The sequence below is a fragment of the Zootermopsis nevadensis genome, unplaced genomic scaffold (assembly GCF_977971745.1).
Source record: "Zootermopsis nevadensis isolate Lab colony 2312 unplaced genomic scaffold, Znev_1.0 Znev_ptg000028l, whole genome shotgun sequence".
Taxonomy (NCBI): domain Eukaryota; kingdom Metazoa; phylum Arthropoda; class Insecta; order Blattodea; family Termopsidae; genus Zootermopsis; species Zootermopsis nevadensis.
Window position 1 is genome coordinate 9,119,664 of NW_028259160.1, and position 15,298 is coordinate 9,134,961.

A 15,298-nucleotide genomic window follows, 5' to 3' on the forward strand; every position below is an offset into this window, starting at 1 on the left:
TAGCATAGATAAGAGTATGAAGAAGCAGGTAATCGTTAAGTTGGTGAGAAAATGCACTGCTTTTGCAGACCCCAAGGATTTGTTACCGTACTTACAAATGCCTGCCTTTGGATTCAGTGCCGTGCTTGAGGTGGGAAAGCGAGAGTGACATAACCTTATTCAGTGAGTCAGAAAATAATTTCAGAACCACTTAGTTTCTATAGAAATATTGTAAGAAGTATGTGCGGAACTAGGATATATTTGAGGACAATAATTACCAATTTTTTCTCATAGGAGAAGCAATGAATCAATTTCATTTCCAGCTTGCAGACATAACGAATATGGGTCATACCTGTGAGTAAAAAATTTTAAGAGAAACATTTAAACCCGAACGACATGAAATAACGAGGATGGAGTAGCTGAAAAACCTGAAGGGAAGACACCACCTGGACCATATAGGCATATATCTTGAGGGAATGATGCGTAGGTTGTAGAATGGATTCATCTGTCAAGATAGATTCAGCGAAGGCCTCTTTTGAATACGGTAATGAACGTTCGGATTCCAGAAAAGGTGGGAAATATCGTTGTCTGCTGAGCGACTACTGCTTTATCCGGAGTTTTCTGCTCCGTGCTGCTTATTGTTATATTTAGGATTTAGCCGAGGAATTGAAATGGTTTGTTCATTGTTTGTAGAAAAGGATCCATTCCTGATTTGCCAGTGTTGTAGAGAAGACGCCTTTATTATGAGCCATAGAGATATCCCTGACGTAGCCTCCTGTCGATATCTGACGAAACTACGTTCGTGTTGTCCGTGGCTTGGCAGAAAAATATTATTTATTATGGTCAATTGGACACAATTTCTATTCAATAGGTCACAAATAATTTCCTGTGTTGCAACAGCCACTTTTGACATTATTCGACACAAATTATTTCTCAGGATATGCCATAGCCACTACGGCTTACATTACACAGGATCTGGGGATATATTATTGGTTTGACGTACAGAAGTGAAGAAAGATTACTCATTGTTACCTGTTCTAGCTGTGAGGTGTGGTTCATTGGCCTCAGTCGCAGATTGTTTCCTGATGAATTTGAGTTCAGATTGTAGGATTTCAGGTTTTCAACGCGTTGAGTTCGAATGTGTATATCTTCTGGGTTGATGCGCCGTGTAATCTGGTGGAAGCTTACCGACGTTTCAGAGATCCTTGCTGCATCGTTCATCATAGCGATGAACTTCTACCAGACTACAGGGCGCAACAATTTAGAAGACAACCATCTTCAATCATCAGATATATTGGACATTATAGCAGAAACCGTGTTTGACTAATTGAACATGTGTTTCCGTTGCAGCGTTATTGAAACTTCTTGGTATAATTAGAAAGGGAAGACACAAATAGGCAGACTAAAGTACAAATGAGACGATAATATTAAAGTGAAACTTATATAAATACGGTTTGAAGGTTTGGAATGGATTGAACTGCCTGTCGACAGAGGTTATGTGAACACATTTAAAGTTCTTGGTTCCATAAAATGTTACTAATAAGTTAACCTATTGAAGGACTGGCAGATTCCCAAGAGGTCTTTTGAGACAATGAAGTATTGAAATATTTACAGTTTATTTTCAAACAGACCCAAATGTTAAATTAAATTCATGTTTAAGATTGAAATTTCTTACCCATAAAATGTGAAATTTCTATATATGTATTTGACTGGACATGAACTCAGGTGTAATGTAGTTATGTGAATATATTCTAGTCCACATTCAGTTGTCTGAAGGAACCGTCCAGGCCGAACAGGTCCTCCTGCGTCTTCGGTCTGCCCCCGACTCGCTTCTTCTCGTCCGATCGGTACATCTCGCCCTCCATGAGCCATCCACGTCGTGCCTCAACTTTCTTCTTCCATTCTTCTGTAAGAGAGATGTGATTTCAGGTTCTCACGGCGGCGAATATAAAGATATCTATCTTCTGGGATATTGTCCCGTGTAGTCCGGTAGAATTGCACAAGAATTTTTGAAGTTCGTATTGCCATCATCATGAGGATAATGATGGAGGCAGCAGAATCTCTGAAACAATGGTAGACTTCTACCAGACCTCACGGAGAAATATCCCAGAGCAGCCATCTCGAAATCAAGGAGTTACTTCACACACACCCACACCCTGAAGGAAGCTGTTTATTTTATTGACAGATTAGGGATTGGAGACTAAAGAAATATCGGAGTTACCTGTAAGCGCGGCCAGTGATCCTGCCTCTCCTCCATATTCTTGGGGTAGAAGCCTTTGTGGGACGTTTTTGTACAAAGAGTCCATGTCGGAGTGAACGAACATCTGCAGAAAGGACATTAATATGAGACATATTCGCGATTCTAGCAGCAAATGCATTTCCACCTTCTGTCTGATATCAACCAACAACCTTGATTTTCCCTTTAATTATCTTAAGTCTTGCGCCATACTCGTAAAAAGAAGGAGATTCAAGAATCAAGGGCAGTATTTTAAACACATTGTTGCATTAGCAACAGCGCTCACTCAAAGAATGTTGGAAACTGCAAGGGCAACTGCTGTGGAAATCACTGAGATACTGAGTGTGGATGTTGGTCGGCCTTGGCACAAACCTCTGGAAACGATCTTTACCCCACACTCACTAGGCAAAAACGTACAACTGAAACACACTCACAACATTCCATTGTCTCACCTTTACCTACAGTTTGAACGGACCTCAGCATAGGTGCATGTCATAGAAAGAAAATGTTTCAATATTACACCCACTTTTTGGATTACTCTCGTAATTCTAGACTTGCAGAAGTTGTGTATATTTTTCTCGAAGTCTAGGGCTTTAAAGTTTTCCTTGTTTTAGTTCTATAGTAGCCACCAGGAGGCATTGGAAAGAAGGCAAGAGGGTCTTCATATTTATATTCTGAATGATTAACCGGTCTTTATATAATATATAATTTACAAGTTCGATGTTTAAATGGAAAGTGTCACATTGAGATCAACGTACCATTTTAGTAAATAAATATGATTTAACCGATTAGTAAACAGCTGAAAGAAGATCATGTTTGTCCACAGCTTCCATCCTATAAAAGTTCAAGTTATTAGGGCAGACTGGTGGTGTTTATTGGTTTCGCTTATGAATTTCGTGCAGACGTTTTGTTTATACGCTAAAGTTTTTCTTTAAACATGATAACCACGGGGAACATCGAGACATATCGAGGGCAAAATTATGCTCGCGAACTGCACGTGGGATGTGCCGGTTTTACAATAAAAATGTGCTCTCCTCTTCCTGCATTTGACATACTTCTGAGTCGTTCTGGCGTGATTTTAAGAGCATATGTAACAACATAATTATAGAGTATCGCTAATATCGACTTACCCTGCTTTTCATCTTCTCGTTCATGAATAACTTAATCATGTTGAACACAGTGATGAACGCTGGGCTCATATTGATATGGTTCATGCTTTTAGGACGAATTGAGTTACCATCCTAGAACAGTGAATATTAGTTTGAGAAAGTTTAACGTCGTAAGACAGAATCGTTGTTTATAGTGTAATCCCGTCATTGTTCCGTAGTATAAACCAAATGAATCCATTCTATGCACTCACCATCTATTTTTAATTCATGTTTTCACATTTCCCCAATGTCTTTGCTTAGGACTTACGAATAATCTTCGACTTCAAAGAGTTTAAAGCAAAATCAGTATTTCTCTGAGGGAGAGCAAGTTGTTTGGGAAAACTTTACCTGAAACTGGGTGACGCCTTTCTTTGCTAGTGAGGGGGTGAATTGTGCCATTAGAGCCAAAGTCATTTTTGAATGATCAATCACAAACACTGTGCCGCAGATAGTAACTCGATCGTCCTCTTCAACCAATATATCTAAGATGTTCAATTGTGATTTGAAGACGTCCTGAAGCTTTAATTTATCAGGGTCGGTAATGCCAGTCCTCATGAAGATGATCCGTCTTCCCGCGTCGTCTGGCACAGGTAGCGGCAGCATCACTCTGCACATTGGCGCCGGTAATTAAAATCAACTATCAATTTTTGTTCTGAATATTTTGACCAAGGTAGCAATAATAATTGACAAGCAAGATTTATGTAGACTATCGTTTTGTCCTGTATATTTGTATTTCTCCATCTGTAATGTATTTCTTTGTGTCAATACCAAGTAGTTGGACGTAAGTACCTTACCCTAATTTGAGGACGTTTTGAATCTCCGGCAACATCGGGTCGCGATTCGTGAAAAACTCCGGCAACGCGGTCCTCAGTGTGTAGAACATTTCTATCTTGGACTTGGTGCGTTCCAGAGAGAACTTACAGCCACGAAGAAATGTTATTAGCCATTGTGAGTCTGAAACACAGCGGTTGATGTGAATGAAATCATGTTTCTTAATCTGTACGTCGCGCCACGTCAGTTGTAACAGTTTCTGGGGTTGTGTACTGGACAGATCGCGCATGTCATCAATGTGTTAACCGTGTTAACCCGGCTAACACTTTGAAAAGCTAGAACTAAAAAGTATTGTGTCTTAAGAAACACTGAAAGACAGCGGACAGATGAGATAAAGTACATCTCTTTCCAGCAGCAACCAGCCAGTTTTTAAAGTTTGAATTCATTTGAAGTAGAAAAGAACCGTTTATAAAATACAATTTGTTGTCGTGCTTGAAGTATCCTTTCTCCTTTCAGTCTCCATCTTGATTTGGGGAGTATAGCGAGCATGGAGTTAATTTTCACTGATTATTAAACGTTTCACTAGAAGTATATGAGTGGTCAGCTTCGTCTCCAGAAAGGGATGCGTTGTGAATGAGCTTCTGATGGAATCGAAAATTGGCCATAGAATTAGAAACAAGTAATTTTATTGATGTCTGCTGTATGTACATTTGCGCACAATATCGTACCCGATCTGCAGAAGAACAGCAGCAAATTTGAAATTAAATTGAGTAAAAGAAGCGTTTTTAATTTACTTAATAAAAGGTACCGTTAAACCTTTTAGACTGAGAATCAATGGATTTACTTTCCCGAGCTAAGAAAGCTCGACCAGTCACAGTAAAAGAGTGGGACGGCCTTAACTGCTGAAATACTATGGTCGTGGGTTCGAAATACGTTGGATTGATGGATGTTTGTCAGTACCATTTAATGTCTCGCTGTCCCGTGTTGGAAGATGTTCTGCTTCGGGCTAAAGGTATCCTCCCAAATGCATAAATAGATTAATGAACATCACGCAGCCTATATGAGGTGGCTAAGATTCTTCAAGAGCTGTTTTGTGGCCGTAGAGAAGTATGTAAGTAGTAAATGAAGAACGACATTGAGAATAATATTGACCAAATTTCGCACCTGCGAGTTTGCTGTGTAGGTTGACTGTGGTCTTTTTATTTGTCGGTCAACTGGTAAATTACCTGTCCTGGGTATAAGATGGGGTTGTTTGGCCAGCCATTCCCTCAAGTACTTTAAATCTTGTTCCAATCTGGCAGGATCCTCGTTCAACTCCTCACGTGCTATTGCTTGCAGTTCGGCACTTAGCGGGCGGATTGCCATGTTACGTTCGCAGTGTGACTCAGAGTTGCTACCTGTAACATAATTGCTGTGGCTAAAATGTTGGACATTATCCGTCGTCTGTTGTTTCTCATGACAACGCGTTTCGGGGACTGTATCTGTGTCCATCTTCATGATAACCTCTAGCATGTTTGTAGTGCTGAGGTGTTTCGTTATGGATTCACGACACAGTTTTGAATGGCAAGCAATAAAATAATGTCTGTATTCAATTAAACATCGTTTATTGCCAATAGTCTGTGCAGAAATGTGCGTATTAGTTTAGTGGACCTGGGAGCTTGAACAGATGCTGTCCTAGGTCTGTTACGGTGCTCCGTTGTGAACAAATTATGTAAGAGAACGACGTCGGTTGTCTTGGATGTAGAGTCTTATGGTCCCGTTGGTTTTGGCGTTAAACTCAGAAAATCAACATCGACATCTTCACAGCCTTGAGAACGTGAAGTCTCATGTATATACATATATGAGTAGAATTTACACTATTGCCCCAAATATTTTTTGAGTCGATACTGAATTCACAAACGTAATTGTAATCTATTATATAAACGTTAATTTAATTATAATTCATGAATTACCGTCTACTGATCTGCCTCTGAGAATGGCTTGTTAAAATGTACAAGCAATTGAAAAATAGCCATGAGGTGGATTGTATTATCTCACAAAAAGTCCGAAGGTGATCTTTAGAGTAGTGTTGAAATTGCAACAGTAGACTTTTTCTGCAACATTTACTTGCTTGCTGATAACAAGTTTAATTACCTAATTAACGATCCCACGAAAATCGATCGGATGTGTTATGTACTAAGAGCTTCAGTGCAACTAAATAATATTAATTGTACATAAACTGAGTAGTGGCTTCTTTACCTGTAGTGCAGTGAAGATGTGTCGGTCCAAACAGTAATGTTGCGATCAGTATAGTTGGCTGCTACTTTAGATTAGATATTTCATGCAATCTTATCTGAGGGATTAATAACACTGCCAGGCGTACAAGTAGATATAATTAACACTACTGAATGGTAGAGGCCTATTTTATTTAAAATAAAAATAAAATTGATGTTTTCGTCTAGGTCCGGAGATAGGGATTAGCTTTTTCGGTTAGGCCTAACAGAGTAGGTACATCTGAAGTCGGAGATAGGTCCCATCTCCGAAACGTCATACAATTTTATGATTTCATTAGACGATGGAAAGCATTCAGAAAAATTTTATTTTCAAAAAGCACCATCGTCACAAACTTTTAGGTTTTACCTATTTTATTTCTTTGGAATAAATTGTATATTTCCTGGACCACAATCATGTAAGTAACCTCTGTTCGTCAGAACCTGAATGTTAAAATTATTAATTTCACTCGAGCCTCACTTTTCTCTTTCCTATTCAATCAATGTTCTGGGGTCCAAATCATCGTGATTCTGTCTTATAAAACCCAACCAATTTGCTTATTCAAAACCCTACTTCACCTGGTTTCATCCCAAGTGAGTGTGTATAGCAAATACAAACATTATTATACGTTCAGTCAACATGTGCAAAATTTTAGGTTTTCAGACCAACTGGGTCTAGTGTTGATTTTTCCGCAAGTTTTACCCTCCTTTATACTAGCATAGATAAGAGTATGAAGAAGCAGTAATCGTTAAGTTGGTGAAAAAATTTACTGCTTTTGCAGACCCCAAGGATTTGTTACCGTACTTACAAATGCCTGCCTTTGAATTCAGTGCCGTGCTTGAGGTGGGAAAGCGAGAGTGACATAACCTTATTCAGTGAGTCAAAAAATAATTTCAGAACCACTTAGTTTCTACAGAAATTTTGTAAGAAGTATGTGCGGAACTAGGATATATTTGAGGACAATAATTATCAATTTTTTCTTATAGGAGAAGCAATGAATCAATTTCATTTCCAGCTTGCAGACATAACGAATATGGGTCATACCTGTGAGTAAAAAATTTTAAGAGAAACATTTAAACCCGAGAGACATGAAATAACGGTTTTAAGATTTGGACTGGATGGAACTGCCTGTCGACAGAGGTTATGTGAATACATTTAAAGTTCTTGGTTCCATAAAATGTAACTATTAAGTTAACCTATTGAAGGACTGGCAGATTCCCAAGAGGTCTTTTGAGACAAGGAAGTATTGAAATATTTACAGTTTATTTTCAAACAGACCCAAATGTTAAATTAAATTCATGTTTAAGATTGAAATTTCTTACCCATAAAAAGTGAAATTTCTATATATGTATTTGACTGTACATGAACTCAGGTGTAATGTAGTTATGTGAATATATTCTAGTCCACATTCAGTTGTCTGAAGGAACCGTCCAGGCCGAACAGGTCCTCCTGCGTCTTCGGTCTGCCCCCGACTCGCTTCTTCTCGTCCGATCGGTACATCTCGCCCTCCATGAGCCATCCACGTCGTGCCTCAACTTTCTTCTTCCATTCTTCTGTAAGAGAGATGTGATTTCAGGTTCTCACGGCGGCGAATATAAAGATATCTATCTTCTGGGATATTGTCCCGTGTAGTCCGGTAGAATTGCACAAGACGTTTTGAAGTTCGTATTGCCATCATCATGAGGACAATGATGGAGGCAGCAGAATCTCTGAAACAATGATAGACTTCTACCAGACCTCACGAAGAAATATCCCAGAGCAGCCATCTTGAAATCAGGGGGTTACTTCACACACACCCACACCATGAAGGAAGCTGTTTATTTTATTGACAGATTAGTGATTGGAGACTAAATAAATATCGGAGTTACCTGTAATCGCGGCCAGTGATCCTGCCTCTCCTCCATATTCTTGGGGTAGAAGCCTTTGTGGGACGTTTTTGTACAAAGAGTCCATGTCGGAGTGAACGAACAGCTGCAGAAAGGACATAAATATGAGACATATTCGCGATTCTAGCAGCAAATGCATTTCCACCTTCTGTCTGATATCAACCAACAACCTTGATTTTTCTTTTCGCCATACTCGTAATAAGAAGGAGATTCAAGAATCAAGGGCAGTATTTTGAACACATTGTTGCATTAGCAACAGCGCTCACTCAAAGAATGTTGGAAACTGCAAGGGCAACTGCTGTGGAAATCACTGAGATACTGAGTGTGGATGTTGGTCGGCCTTGGCACAAACCTCTGGAAACGATCTTTACCCCACACTCACTAGGCAAAAACGTTCAACTGAAACACACTCACAACATTCCATTGTCTCACCTTTACCTACAGTATGAACGGACCTCAGCATAGGTGCATGTCATAGAAAGAAAATGTTTCAATATTACACCCACTTTTTGGATTACTCTCGTAATTCTAGACTTGCAGAAGTTGTGTATATTTTTCTCGAAGTCTAGGGCTTTAAAGTTTTCCTTGTTTTAGTTCTATAGTAGCCACCAGGAGGCATTGGAAAGGAGGCAAGAGGGTCTTCATATTTATATTCTGAATGATTAACCGGTCTTTATATAATATATAATTTACAAGTTCGATGTTTAAAAGGAATGTGTCACATTGAGATCAACGTACCATTTTAGTAAATAAATCTGATTTAACCGATTATTAAACAGGTGAAAGAAGATCATGTTTGTCCACAGCTTCCATCCTATAAACGTTCAAGGTATTAGGGCAGACTGGTGGTGTTTATTGGTTTCGCTTATGAATTTCGTGCAGACGTTTTGTTTATACGCTAAAGTTTTTCTTTAAACATGATAACCACGGGGAACATCGAGGGCAAAATTATGCTCGCGAACTGCACGTGGGATGTGACGGTTTTACGATATAAATGTGCTCTCCTCTTCCTGCATTTGACATACTTCTGAGTTGTTCTGGCGTGATTTTAAGAGCATATGTAACAACATAACTCTAGAGTATCGCTACTGTCGACTTACCCTGCTTTTCATCTTCTCGTTCATGAATAACTTACACATGTTGAACACAGTGATGAACGCTGGACTCATGTTGATAGTGTTCATGCTTTTAGGACGAACTGGGTAACCATCCTAGAACAGTGAATATTAGTTTGAGAAAGTTTAACGTCGTAAGACAGAATCGTTGTTTATAGTGTAATCCCGTCATTGTTCCGTATTATAAACCTAATGAATCCATTCTATGCACTCACCATCTATTTTTAATTCATGTTTTCACATTTCTCCAATGTCTTTGCTTAGGACTTACGAATAATCTTCGACTTCAAAGAGTTTAAAGCAAAATCAGTATTTCTCTGAGGGAGAGCAAGTTGTTTGGGAAAACTTTACCTGAAACTGGGTGACGCCTTTCTTCGTTAGTGAGGGGGTGAATTGTGCCATTTTAGCCAAAGTCATTTGCGAATTGTCCATCACAAACGCTGTGCCGCAGATAGTAACACGATCGTCCTCTTCAACCAATATATCTAAGATGTTCATCTGTGTTTTGAAGACGTCCTCAAGCCTCACTTCATCAGGATCAGTCACGGCATTCCTAATTAGTATAGCGCGCCTTCCCCCGTCGTCTGGCACAGGTAGCGGCAGCATCGCTCTGCACATTGGCGCCGGTAATTAAAATCAACTATCAATTTTTGTTCTGAATATTTTGACCAAGGTAGCAATAATAATTGACACGCAAGATTTATGTAGACTATCGTTTTGTCCTGTATTTTTGTATTTCTCCGTCTGTAATGTATTTCTTTGTGTCAATACCAAGTAGTTGGACGTAATTACCTCACCCTGATTTGAGGACGTTTTGAATCTCTGGCAACATCGGGTCACGATTCGTGAAAAACTCCGGCAACGCGGTTCTCAGTGTGTAGAACATTTCTATCTTGGACTTGGTGCGTTCCAGAGAGAACTTACAGCCACGAAGAAATGTTATTAGCCATTGTGAGTCTGAAACACAGCTGTTGTTGCGAATTAAATCCTGTTTCTTAATCTGTAAGTCGCGCCACGTCAGTTGTAACAGTTTCTGGGGTTGTGTACTGAACAGATCGCGCATGTCATCAAAGTGTTAGCCGTGTTAGCCCGGCTAACTCTTTGAGAAGCTAGAAATAAAAAGTATTGTTGTAAGAAACACTAAAAGACAGGGGACAGATGAGATAAAATGCATCGTTATCCAGCAGCAACCAGCCAGTTTTTAAAGTTTGAATTCTGTTGAAGTAGAAAAGAATCGTTTATAAAATACAGTATAACAGTTAATATAAAATTTGTTGTGCTTGAAGTATCCTTTCTCCTTTCAGTCTCCATCTTGATTTGGGGAGTATAGCGAGCATGGAGTTAATTTTCACTGATTATTAAACGTTTCACTAGAAGTATATGAGTGGTCAGCTTCATCTCCAGAAAGGGATGCGTTGTGATTGAGCTTCTAATGGAATCGAAAATTGGCCATAGAATTAGAAACAAGTAATGTTATTGATGTCAGCTGTATATATATTTACACAAAAAATCGTATCCGATCTGCAAAAGAAAATCTCAGCAAATTTGAAAGTAAATTGCGTAAAAGGAGCGTTTTTAATTTACTTAATAAAAGATACAGTTAAACATTTTAGACTGAGAATCAATGGATTTACTTTCCCGAGGTAAGAAACCTCGACCAGTTACAGTAGAACAGTGGGCCTTGACTGCTGAAATACTATGGTCGTGGGTTTCGAAATCTGTTGGATTGATGGATGTTTGTCAGTACCATTTAATGTCGCGCTGTCCCGTGTTGGAAGATGTTCTGCGTCGGTGTAAAGGAATCCTCCCACATGTATAAATAGATTAATGACCCTCACGCAGCCTATATGAGGTGGCTAAGATTCTGCAAGAGCTGTTTTGGGGCCGTAGTGGAGTATGTAAGTAGTAAATGAAGAACGACATTGAGAATAATATTAACCAAACTTCGCACCTGCGAGTTTGCTGTGTAGGTTGACTTTGCTCTTTATATCTGTCGGTCAACTGATAAATTACCTGTCCTGGGTATAAGATGGGGTTGTTTGGCCAGCCATTCCCTCATGTACTTTAAATCTTGTTCCAATCTGGCAGGATCCTCGTTCAACTCCTCACGTGCTATTGCTTGCAGTTCGGCACTTAGCGGGCGGATTGCCATGTTACGTTCGCAGTGTGACTCAGAGTTGCTACCTGTAACATAATTGCTGTGGCTAAAATGTTTAACATTATCCACCGTCTGTTGTTTCTCATAACACGACGTTTCGGGGGCAGTATCTGTGTCCATCATCATGATAACCTGTAGCATGTTTGTAGTGCTGAGGTGTTTGGTTATGGATTCACGAGACAGTTTCGAATGACAAGCAATAAAATAATGTCTGTAGTCAATTAAACATCATTAATTGTTAATATGCGGTGTAGAAATGTGCGTATTAGTTTAATGGATCTGGGAGCTTGAACAGATGCTGTCCTAGGTCTGTTACTGTGCTCCGTTGTGAACAAATTATGTAAGAGAACGACGTCGGTGGTCTGGGATCTAGAGTCTTATGGTACCGTCGGTTTTGGCGTTAAACTCAGAAAATCAACATCGACATCTTCACAGCCTTGAGAAACTGAAGTCGCATATACTGTATTTAGGAGTAGAATTTACACTATTATTCTACATAATTTTTGAGTCGAAACTGAATTCACAAACGTCATGATACGAAATCCACTTCTAACTTTATTAGGCATTAATCCTGATACAAATTGTTTTCCATGATTTGTCATAGCAACTCCGGCTTATTAGACAGTATCTGGGGATAAATTATTCGTTTTGCGTATATGCGTAACAAAATAAGATGACTGATTTTACTTGTTCTGACTGTGATTTGTGGTTCCTTGTCCATTCATTCGCCGATGTTACCTGATGAATTTGATTTCTTATTGTAGGATCTGAGGTTTTCACAGCGTTGTGTTCGAAGATGACTGTCTTCTGGGTTGTTGCACCGTATAGTCTAGTAGGCCTTCACCAACGTTTCAGATGTCCTTTCTGCCTTCATCATTATGATCATCTCAGGCATCATGGACTTCTGAAACTTCAGTAAACGTCTATCAGGCTACACGGCGCAACAACCCAGAAGTCAGCCTTCTTCGTGAGATCTACTGTTGTAATGAGACGCAGTCCTTGATTTGACTTATATTCTATATAAAAGTATTTAATTCAAAGTAGTCGTGGCATAATCTTTTGAGAACTTTCTTTTAAATACCTATTTACTTCTATTTATTTATTATTTGTGGTTTATTTAACGACACTGTCAGTGGCTCAGACTACATTGCGTGTGATTATATGACGTTTAATGAATACTAAATTAATGGACCCAGAAGGAAGCCGCCGTGGCCTAACTTAAGATTTCGTTCCGGCATTTGCCTGGTGGGGCTGAGGAGAGCTGCCGAAGACATCTGAGTAACCGGTCCCCGCACCGAAATTTGAACCCAGAATCTCCTAAACATGAGCCAGGAGTACTGACAACTTCCCTGCGAAGTTCGGTTTCTGTTTGCACAAAATTTCGAAACTATATTGCGCGACCCTAGTATTTTACATCTAACTCCATTGATTATGGTAAGATATAGGTAGGCTTGAAGAAATGATGCACAGGTGGCAAGTGAAATTAAAACAACTATCAAGAAACAAATGTCTAAACAGTCCTCTTCGTAACTGATCTAGTAATAAAGTCAAATTTCAAAATGAATTACGGATATCACCTCACAAAATTAATAACTTGTCGATATGGGATGCCAGTTTAAACAGAAAAGTAAAATACAATGGTGTTGTGTGTACAAGAACTCGTAATAATTAAAATAGTAATAAACAATTAAATAAAACAAGTTAAACCTTTCAATTTTATCGGATGTTTAATGTCATATGAAGGATAAATTGTGTATAAATTAAAATTTCTGAAATTGTAAATTTTTATTCTTTATCAACACAATTTTTAATTGTCCATAAATTCGCCAGAGTAGAAGTTTATGGCCTTGGATTACCAACACTTAGACGGGACAATATGGCTGATGAAAACAAAAGAGGCTAAACCAGAATTACAGCCGCTGAAATAAAATAGGTGCGAATATAGCAAAACACACTTGGATTGACTATTTCTCTACTCTCCTGTCACTTCATCCCTCTTAGGTCCACACGTTTTTCTTGGGACCCTGGAACCACTGGCCTTGCCTCGTGTCTTTCAATTAACGTCAGACGAATTTCCCTAAACAAGTCTTTGCGCTTTTAGACAAACGACAGGAAAACAACATGTTTTGATGTGCATGGCAATAAGCATTTTCCGAATAAAAAATAATAATTCGTTTAGATAATATGCGGTACTTGAAAGTACTTTCGTAATTTATCATGAACGACTTACGGACTTATCATGTCTTATGACACATTAATCTCCAGAGCTTAAAGTGAGATAAATAAGATCAGATAATTGAAGAGGTAGATCCACAACACATGAACTCAATTTGTAAACAACTGGAGTACTTTCCTTAGCCTCTATTAGCTAAAAAGGGTCAGATTTTATTTTTAGAATCGTACATAGTCATGATGATTCAGTGAAGTGTTTTTCAAACGGTTCCGTCATTATGTGATTTCTTACAAATGAATCGAAGTAATGGCGCATGAGCAGTAGCGATTTTAAAAACATGTTTATGACTTGTCGGAATGCAACAGGCGTCTGCTTCAATTTTATGTTGTGTTATTCAAATTGTTTCTGTTGTTTATTTATTAACAACGAATAACAGTGAAATTGTTGGGTGACGACTGGAACGTGTTAGATTATAAGTTCCATGAAGAAACGTTGAGAGATTCCAACGGTGTTAATTTTTTTATTTTAATGAAAGCGACCCATTTCTGTGATCTTCTGCATTTTACCTTAACAGTCTTGTATACGTTCAGTTATGGACTTGGTGTTAATTAGGCTGTTTAAGTCTGTACCACTTGTTAAATGTTAAAATAATTATTTGTTTAAAATTGTAATGGTTTCTTATTCGATGTAATTTACTTCTGGGAAGTGTTCTAATTTCTGTTGCAATTGTTTTTTAAAAAGTATTGTTGTTTCATTATTATATTCAGTGGCACGAGAACTGATATCTTCTGTGCGTTATTTAAAAAACAACCCCTCAAAATGGATGTAATAATTTAATCAATATCTTTGCAGCATCTTAACACACCTCACAACACAGACTTCTCTCTATTTGTAGCGTTTCATTTGTTTGTAATCGGGTTTAGGTGTTTCATTAAAAATTACAAACATGACTTACAGCATTCTGGAATCGACCTCTGAAATTATGTTTTGACTTGTGCCTTACCTGCAATGCATTCAGGACGTGTCGGCCCGTATACTGCGTCTCAGCAGTGATAGATTTTCTGAGCTAGATACACCTGATCGCTATCTTATCTCTGGAAATAATTGCACTGCCCGATCGCAGTATCATTGTACTCTTGAACGGAATCTCTAGAAGTTCAAGGCATGATCATGTACATTTCTTTATATTCTTCTTCTATTCCTGAGGTCGACAACTGTATCATTCAGTTTAACGTAGAACCTGAGTAGCCAAGAAACCCAATTGTTGAATATGACAACCGTGTGGGATATTGTGCCATGTAGTCTCGTACAAGTTGACCGACGTTTCGGAGGTGCATAATGTCTCGGTCGTCAGGGCGACCATCAGGGATGTACAGATTTTAGTCGTAATACTCAAAAGGTAGCTGCATGGACTGGATGATAACACACAGAGGATCTTAAAAAAACAGGATATTGAAGGTTTGTACTGGATTGGTCTGGCACACGACAGGGACTAATGGCGGCCTTATTGACACGAGAATCAACATTCGGGATTCATAAAGGCGCCGTGAATTCGTTAAACATTTCAAAGACTTGGTCTGTT

At 38.7% G+C, this 15,298-nt stretch overlaps 3 protein-coding genes across 4 annotated transcripts in view; 1 reads left to right on the forward strand and 2 right to left on the reverse strand.

Moving 5' to 3' along the window:
• Window positions 1-15,298, forward strand: part of LOC147872343 (uncharacterized) — a 271,681-nt gene that overhangs the window by 93,623 nt on the left and 162,760 nt on the right. The gene's annotated exons all lie outside the window — the stretch shown is intronic.
• Window positions 1,577-6,540, reverse strand: LOC110832311 (retinol-binding protein pinta-like). Of its 2 annotated transcripts, none has more exons than XM_087356788.1 (7): window positions 6,373-6,540; window positions 5,361-5,531; window positions 4,158-4,317; window positions 3,712-3,970; window positions 3,346-3,456; window positions 2,201-2,303; window positions 1,577-1,885 (listed from the first exon to the last, which is right to left on the reverse strand). In XM_087356788.1, the coding sequence occupies exons 2-7, from the start codon at window positions 5,497-5,499 to the stop codon at window positions 1,731-1,733; spliced, it is 927 nt and encodes a 308-aa protein (XP_087212914.1). In that variant the 5' UTR covers window positions 5,500-5,531; window positions 6,373-6,540; the 3' UTR covers window positions 1,577-1,730. The 2 variants fall into 2 exon arrangements, with proteins under 2 accessions (XP_087212914.1, XP_087212915.1); XM_087356789.1 differs by having other exon boundaries at window positions 6,268-6,373.
• Window positions 7,629-14,825, reverse strand: LOC110836593 (retinol-binding protein pinta-like). Its single transcript, XM_087356790.1, has 7 exons — window positions 14,720-14,825; window positions 11,399-11,569; window positions 10,183-10,342; window positions 9,737-9,995; window positions 9,371-9,481; window positions 8,253-8,355; window positions 7,629-7,937 (listed from the first exon to the last, which is right to left on the reverse strand). Exons 2-7 carry the CDS (start codon window positions 11,535-11,537, stop codon window positions 7,783-7,785), a joined length of 927 nt encoding a protein of 308 aa, XP_087212916.1. The 5' UTR covers window positions 11,538-11,569; window positions 14,720-14,825; the 3' UTR covers window positions 7,629-7,782.

Coding starts and splice junctions, on each gene's coding strand:
- LOC110832311 (XM_087356788.1), bottom strand. CDS start 5,499: ATGGCAATCCGCCCGCTAAGTGCCGAACTGCAAGCAATAGCACGTGAG. Junction 4,318..5,360: donor CCATCTTATACCCAGGACAG/GTAATTTACCAG, acceptor GCTGTGTTTCAG/ACTCACAATGGCTAATAACA. Junction 2,304..3,345: donor ACGAGAAGATGAAAAGCAGG/GTAAGTCGATAT, acceptor TCCTTTCTGCAG/ATGTTCGTTCACTCCGACAT.
- LOC110836593 (XM_087356790.1), bottom strand. CDS start 11,537: ATGGCAATCCGCCCGCTAAGTGCCGAACTGCAAGCAATAGCACGTGAG. Junction 10,343..11,398: donor CCATCTTATACCCAGGACAG/GTAATTTATCAG, acceptor GCTGTGTTTCAG/ACTCACAATGGCTAATAACA. Junction 9,996..10,182: donor CAAAACGTCCTCAAATCAGG/GTGAGGTAATTA, acceptor GCCAATGTGCAG/AGCGATGCTGCCGCTACCTG.